The 8,378-nt window shown below is 31.9% G+C and overlaps 1 protein-coding gene across 1 annotated transcript; it reads left to right on the top strand.

Moving 5' to 3' along the window:
- The first annotated feature begins 801 nt into the window (after positions 1–801).
- On the top strand, positions 802–2,918 carry LOC107027765 (receptor-like protein 9DC3). Its single transcript, XM_027919311.1, has 3 exons — positions 802–831; positions 1,595–1,792; positions 2,121–2,918. Exons 1-3 carry the CDS (start codon positions 802–804, stop codon positions 2,916–2,918), a joined length of 1,026 nt encoding a protein of 341 aa, XP_027775112.1.
- Positions 2,919–8,378: the final 5,460 nt, after the last annotated feature.

Raw genomic sequence — 8,378 nt, 5'->3', positions numbered from 1 at the left:
GAAATAAAATGGGAAAATAACGACGCTAAGAATTTTACGTGGAAACCCTTTTGAATAAGGGAAAAAACCACGGACTAAGAGGAGCAATTGATATTACTATAGTAAGGAATTTTACACTGTGTAGTCACGAATACAATACTCAAAGTGACTACTACACACTCAAAAGGAACAACACTCTTTTGGTTTCCGTCTTACTAAAATATCGCTCACACTCTATTTTTCTTCACAGACTATTTTCTTGTATAGTCTATGGAATACCTCACTTTGCTCTCAAAATGGTTTTTCTCTCTAACTTGGTGTGTTCTACAAATGAGCAAGAATGCTCTATTTATAGAAGGATAAAACCATGTCTATGTCACTAATGACATATGTAAACATAGCAAAGTCAAGAATGGTTGCAAATCTTACCAATTTGCCAACTACCAAATCTTTTATTTTCAACTCCAATTACTATTCCTTTTTAACAATTGCTTGTACCAATTGAATAGCTAAAGTTGACTAAAAAATGGGATGGATTCAACATAAAGGACAAAATATTTATGGGGGAACCAAAAGTCAAAATTTAACAACAGAATCAGTTCCATCCCACTTGAAAGTAATACTTCCTAGACCACACAAACTACAAATTCAAAGGCAATTAAATCAACCATATAAAATGAGAAAATTAGTCAAAGATTAATGAGATAAGCAAAGAAATCACAAGAACTATGTAGAGAGTCGCAACCTCCCAGTTATATGCTCTTCAAACTCTTCGGAATTTGTTAAAGATGAAAGACGAAACTCCACATATCACAAACAAACATGAGAAAAACAATTGCTCAAATTAATGCAGTAAGTAAAAGGAAGCAAGCACACGAGCTGAACTAGAGGAACAACAAAGCAACCAGACAACTAGAACCATGCTAACCAAAGTTAAATAAAGTTGATGGATAACTTCTTAAACATACTTGACTAAACCAACAAGTGATTGAAACAATATCACTCACGAACAAAACAACACCAAACACAAGAGCATAGCTTATACCTCAAACAACTAAGACACACTCAATTTGAAACCAAACAGTCCATCACTATGCATCAACAATAAATCAATGAAGAAAACAACCATTCGAGCGAAGGAGAACAAAATATGATAGTAAGCTTTAGATTATCAAAACAAACTGCCGGCTAAAATGAGTTGAGGTCAAAAGAATTATCTTTTCGGGACAGAGACACTGAGACGAGAACACAAAAAGGTTTCTAACAGATTCTTCAACGGCTCTACTTTACAAAGGGCTGACTCAACCCTAAATCCTATTCAAGTTTAACCCCAAATCTGCTTCAAGTTTAACCCTAAATCTTCTTCAAGTTTAACCCAAAATACTGAACTGTAAATTTAATTTAGAAGTGTTTTCTTTTCTTGTTTAACTATACATCACAGATTAATACAGGGGATGTGTATACACTGCCTAGATTAGAACAAATAACATAGATTTAAGACTAACCCATTGTTTATTCTTTATGATTTTTGAAAATAATTCAATGAAGACCTAGAAATCATGAACTAGCAGAGAAAACATAAACATTACTCACATTTATATGGAAGATTTTGTAGTCAAACCTCGGTATCCAAGAGGACCAACGAGCTTTACCAAAAGCTTCGAAATTGTTCGTTGTTGTTTTCCTCACCAAATGCTTCATTGTCGCAGAGCTTTGCTGTCCAAGAGCTGCTTTGATTGAAAATCTATGGAATAGGGCTTCGTTAACGTTGTTTTTGGAGTATGCTCACATCGGTGAAGGTTTTGGAGAACAAGTCTTTTTTCTTTTAGATTTTTAATGAGAGAATATATTTAGGGTTAAAATATATTTAGGAGCTTTGCAAAATTAATGGAGGGAAATATATTTTTTAGGAGGGAAATATATTTAGTGATAAAAATCAGAACCACAATATTTTTCCTAAAATAACCGTTGTCATAGAGTTAGCTATTGCGACAGTTATAAAATTTGTAGCCATAGAATCTCTATAGGGACGGTTATAGGGATGATGCAACAGTTCGTTTAAAGAATTGTTCTATTAGATTCAAGGTTATTTGGCCACAATTATAACCGTTGTAATAGGTGAGCTATTGCTACGATTATAGAATCGTTGCTACATAAGCGTTGCAGTAAGTCAAATTTCTAGTAGTGATGAGTTCACTGGAACTTTGCCATCTAATCTTTTCAAGAGTTTTGAAGGTATGATGGATGAAGAGGAAACACGAACTATAAGCACTCAGACGGATTACGTTTACAAAATTAGTTTGGTGATAAAAGGTAATGAGTATAATATGAGCATCACGTCAATTATGACGAGTGTTGATTTATCAAGCAACAGGTTTGAAGGAGATATTCCAAATTCAATTGGTAGTCTGAGCTCATTTGTGTTACTCAACCTGTCTCATAACAGCTTTGGTGGTCGTATTCCTGCAGAAATTGCAAATTTGCAGCCACTCGAAGCATTAGATCTCTCATGGAACAAACTCATTGGAGAAATTCCAGGTCAATTGTCGAGTTTGACATTTCTTGAGGTCTTAAACCTTTCGTACAATCATCTGGCCGGACACATTCCTATTGGGAAACAATTCAATACATTTCCAAACGATTCGTATTGTGGAAATCCTGATTTATGTGGATTCCCACTATCGAAAGAATGTGGAAACAATAATGTGTCAGATGATTCACCACTTGAACAGGATGATGATGATGATTCATTTTTCGCGAGTGGTTTCACATGGGAAGCTGTGGTGATAGGGTATGGTTGTGGTATGACATTTGGATTGTTGATTGGAGGTCTCATGTTCCTATTGGAAAAACCAAAATGGTATGTGAACTTTGCTGAAGATATTGCTCAACAAAGTGCTCCTAAAAGGCAAAAGAAGAGACGTCAAAGACGCGTCTAAGAGTGAACTAGCAATATATCAGGTATGTGTTAAGACTTTTTTTATTGAATCAGGAACAAACTATTTGTCAATTGTGTATGTTTTTGAAATATTCAAGATCGGAATTTTTGTTTGTGCAGAGGTTCGTGGAGAGTTTAACAAGTTTATTAGCAATGGATGGATCTGTTGCAGTTGATTTCTATAGTTTTGAGGCAAATAATAAATAAGCTTTCGATGTAGCAATACCTGCACTCTGTTTGGATTGTTAATTCATAATGTATCGTATTGTATTGTACTGCTAGTTCCATAACTATTATCTATCTCACTATATTTGGGACAATTTTATGCTAGTTCTAGAAAAAAGCTAAACCATACCAACAAATTCAAATTAAGCTACACGAAAAAGGAAAAACCAGATGAGAATATATCCTTGTGAATGTAAAAGATAAACATTTATAATAAAAGATGCAATGTCACGAACCAGACCGTCGTGACTGACACCCACACTAGCCCTCCGGTGGGAGAACCACTACTACAACCTAAACAAGCAACTAAAATCAAAAACTAAGATATTTAAGTTACGAAATCAAGTTAAATAAACTAAATACGAAGTTCCCATAAACTTCAACAAGGATTCTAAAGTACTAACTAAATAAATGCGGAAGTAAACAACCTAGAACCTAAAAGTCTATGTACTAAAACTACTAAACGATAATCAAGTCTAAAACAAGAAGGGTCATAACCCCAACTATCATAAAAACATCTAAAGAACTAGTCTAAGTCCGAAATGTGGACATAGACTTAAGAGAATCCAAAGCAGCCCGGAAGATGCTAGCTCACCCTTGAATTCGAAAGCAACAATCACAGATCTTCTAAGGGAGCGCTGTCAATAGCCGCCGGAAGATGTCAGGTACTCAATAAAAATAAGAGCAAGTGCAGTATCAGTACACAACCACCGTGTACTGATAAAATCACGCGGCTATCCCACTAAGTGCAAGATAAACAAGTAAATACAACAATATAACCATGCAATATATCGAACATATATAATATTGAATATCACATGCTTCAACAATACACATTTATAACAAGTAGTTGGTCCTCTCATGGAACCCAAACCCAAACTGTTAGTGCACCTGAACGTGAAAATCCGATCCCAGTTAGTTATGCCTGAACGTGACAATATGGTCCATCAACACACCACAATCACAAACACAATTATACTTTTAAGTTATACAATCAAGAGTGATTCATGACAAATAATCATTCGTCTATCTCACTACAACAAGTGTGAATCAACAATGCAACATTCACATACATACATGCATCATAATGAAGCAATAACAAGAATACATCACACCATCATAGAAGCACAACTATCACTTACCTCGAAACAAGCTTGAAACTCTAAGAAACTTGATCCTTCCCTTTCCGGATTTGTTCCGCTTGTCACTATAAGAAAACTGTTAATTACATGAGGATTTTTCTGGTGATTAGTATGAAAATCCGCAAGAATCTTATTTTCCTGCAAATTTTCATACTAATTTCTCAGAAAAATCCCCACGTAATTAACAGTTTTCTTCTACTGTGTTCTTGGTCTACAAACAATCAATACAATACGAGAATCAATATACCATTCACTAATTATCCAGATTTCTAACAATTAGATCATACCATTATCTCAAGTATCCAAAAATAGGGTTGTTTTCACCATAGAACCTAGATCAAAACTCTCCCCCATTAATATTTACCCATTCTATTACATTTTATGGATCAAAAAATGAATTCAGGGAGTGAAAAGCTTACCTTTAGCCTCACGAATGATGAAAAACGAGTATGAGTCGCCTGGGGTTCATTTCTTAGTTCTAAAAATTAAAAAAAATGCTAAATAAGGTCGTTTAGGGGTATATTAACGACATTAAGTCGAGTCGCTCCCGCCACGACCCTCATCCCGCTATAGCGGCCCCGCCAGTGTCGCCAAGGCGGCTCGCACGGAACCAGTGAGCTAATTCGAAAATCCCAAGATCCCCATTTCACAACACACCTTTGAACAATGACACTCAAAAAATACCTTCCACGCCAAGATCATTTCCCGGAGTTCTACTCGCCCCAATTCACATTTAGTGCTGAATTAACGAAATACCTAAAAAGCATGAACTCTAAAAAATGAATGTTGAATTACAATAATACCCCCAATTAAAAATATACAATTAATTTATTATTATTTTAATTACTTATATTATATTAAATAGATACTTTTACTCATTAAACGGTTGTGAATTTTGCTATGAATTATGACTTTTTTGAAGGGTTGAAATATTTTTGACGTGTTGTGACATTTTCGGTGAGTTGTGACTTTTCATAAGGGTTGTGATTTTTTCAAAGGGTTCTGACTTTTTCCAAAGCATTGTGTCTTTTCTGATAAGTTGTAGCTTTTTCATAGTGTTGCGACTTTTCTGATGAGCAGTGTCTTTTTCGAAGGGTTGTATCTTTTCTGATAAGAAACAATTAGCGCATATTCATAACACAATTTGTCAGCTATAAATAGAAGTGTTTCTTCACATTTTCATACTATTGTTTCAAGTTTTCTACATTTCTTCTTCCTAAAATATCTCAAGTGTTGTTTGCAACAATTGATGAAGTTTGAAATTCAACCAAATTTGAGGTACTACATAAGAAAGAATTGGTGAATAAATTGTGGCAACTTATTCATCAATTCATACTTGTATTTTTCTTTTTACGATTTTCATCATGTATATACTTCAATATTGTTTGTATCATTTTAGAAATTAAGTACATTTTAATTAACCTGCATATTTTATTTGTTAAAGAAGACATATTTCGTACGAATAGTCACAACAATTTTAACCTTCGTCTTTCTTTGATCATAAATCGCAATCATCCACTCCTTATAAATTCTTGAGGATCTTTTTTCTGTGAGTATCTAAAACCACTTACCAGTTTCATAAATGATTCATCCCTAATCCAGTAATATGTTTCTTTGATGCTATTATCATGGGATTTAGATTGTTAGTGTATTTGGTACGCTTGAAGTACTTAATCTTTCTTTTACTATTTCTAAATCTTCTTCCATGTCAATTTCTTTATAGCTGTAGTCATTATTGTCTATTACAGTAATTATTTTTTCGAAAGGATTTTCTATTTTTATTTTATCAATTTTATTTCTTGCTGTTATTTTATGTTTTGTGGTTAATATATATAGATTTTTACATCTTGCTGTAAATATTTTACTTCCTGGTGCTAACTTTATTCCTGATAATTTCCAATATAGTACTAATGATTTATCTATGTTTGTATCTGTTAATGCTACTGTGTAATTAGCACTTATTATGAATTTAAATTTTTGGTATATTAAATTTCCTCTAACTGCACTGATTACGCTTTTTTCTATAGGATGTATTATTCTGTCATCTGCTAGATATATTTCAATGGGTGTATCTATTCCTTCTCTGAAACAAGCTTTTATCAGTATTTCTGTTCCTCCTAAATGTACATATTTTATATCTGCTTTATTTTTTATATTTTGTATTTCTTTATTTATTATTCGTTTGTTTATTATAGGTATATATGCTTTTCCACTTGTATATTTACAATCTATGGCATGTTCTTTCTGACTAACTACATAATATTCTTCTTTTCGTCTTTTAAACAAATTTTTTAATAAGGATGTTTCAAGTATCTTTTCAACGCTTAAATCTAATTCTTTTCCTTTTATTTGTTCAAAAATTGTGTTATCAAATATGATTTTTTGATGTGATATTTCTTCATTTTCATAATTTTCTTCAGTTATTATTTTTATTTCATTTTCTGACATTATTCTTCATTTATTTCATCATTATCTGTATTAGTATTTTCTTCTTCATTTTCAGTTTCTATATCTGATACTTCGTATATACTATCATTTTCACTTAATTCATAGTCTATGTATTCTATTTGCATATATTTTTCTTCGTCTATAATTAATTCTGCAATTTGTTTTCTTTTTAGGTTTTTTGGTAATTTACAATTTTTAGCTATGTGTCCTATTTTTCCACAATTGTAACAAGTACATTGGGATATTTTCCTCTTTGGTCTATATGGTCTTTTTGTTTTATAATTTTTTATATAATATCTTCTTCTTGGTTGTTTATATTTATACTTAGTTTTATTTTTTGTGTAATTTTTATATCTTTTGCTTTTCTGTTTTTTATATGTGCATCCAAATTGTGGTGCCATTTTATTTTTGCAACATGATAAGTTTTTATTTAATACTTTTTCCATTTTTAATTTTTCCTTTTGGCTTTCACATAATTGTGTAAACCATTGAGATAAGAATTTTATTCTAGATCCTAAAGTATCTGTAAGCCCTTCATTCTCCCAATCTTTAATTACTTTTGTACTAAATGGTTCTGGTAATTTTGTAAAATATTGGTGTCTTACTTCTTTTGCTTCATTAAGATTATATTTTGCTTTGTAGTAATATTCTTTAAATGCGCAAGTGTATTCTTCTATAAAACACATTTTACATATAGCTAATTTTGTCATAAGTTGCCTGTTTATTATTTTTTCTTTATTTTGTTCTTTTACATCTGTGGTCATACCTCCGAATTCACTTCTTATCGTCAATTCGTATTTATCTAATATTTCTATATTTGTTGCTAAAGAAGATCCATCTAATTTTTTATTATTTCTAAGTACTTCTAAACTTTCTGGGGGTAGATTTTCTATCCATAATTTAACTGTTCCTACAAATGTTCTTTCTATATATCTTGGTGTTTCTGTTGTACTTATTTTGTTATCTATCAGTTGTTTGGATATATTTCCCGTCCATAGTAACATTGCTTTATTTATATCTGTTACACAATCTAGGTCTAAGAAATTATATTGTTCATTTGCTGGTTTTGGTATCCAATTTTTATTTAATCTACTGTTCCATATCGTATTAGCTCTATCTGACTGTTGATAACTTTCTGTATAATAAGTGGGTTGTGCCCTTCTAGGACTAGTTCTGGGACTCTTTCTTGGACTATTTCTTGGACTATTTTCTGGTTTAACTCCTGATGTGCTAGGTCTATTTGTATCTCCTGTATTTATTTCTAATTTCTTTAGTTTGTTTGTCTGTTCCAAGATTTCTGTATATGTTTCACTTATATCACTTATTTCCGATTTTTGGTCATTTTCATTTTTAGATATTGGCTTTTTATTCAAGAAGAGAAGAAGAGAATAGAGAAATGTGCAATTAACTATGAAATGTGCTTCACATAGAAAACTTCTCTAAATAGTTCAAGGGGATTTACATTTAATTTTATTCTTTTGATTCTGTAATTAATTTCTTTTTTTGTTTTTATTCGAAAGAGAACTTAATAATTTGTGTTCACATAATCAGTGAAAATTGACAAATACATACATCGTGGATTATTTTTCCTAGAAAAAGTAATTGATCAAGTTGTGGGAGAGACAATAGTCATAAAAAATACAAAA

The sequence above is a fragment of the Solanum pennellii genome, chromosome 8 (assembly GCF_001406875.1).
Source record: "Solanum pennellii chromosome 8, SPENNV200".
NCBI classification, from domain to species: Eukaryota; Viridiplantae; Streptophyta; class Magnoliopsida; order Solanales; family Solanaceae; genus Solanum; species Solanum pennellii.
Note: the sequence above shows the minus strand (reverse complement) of the source record. Positions and strands in the feature narration are given on the sequence as shown.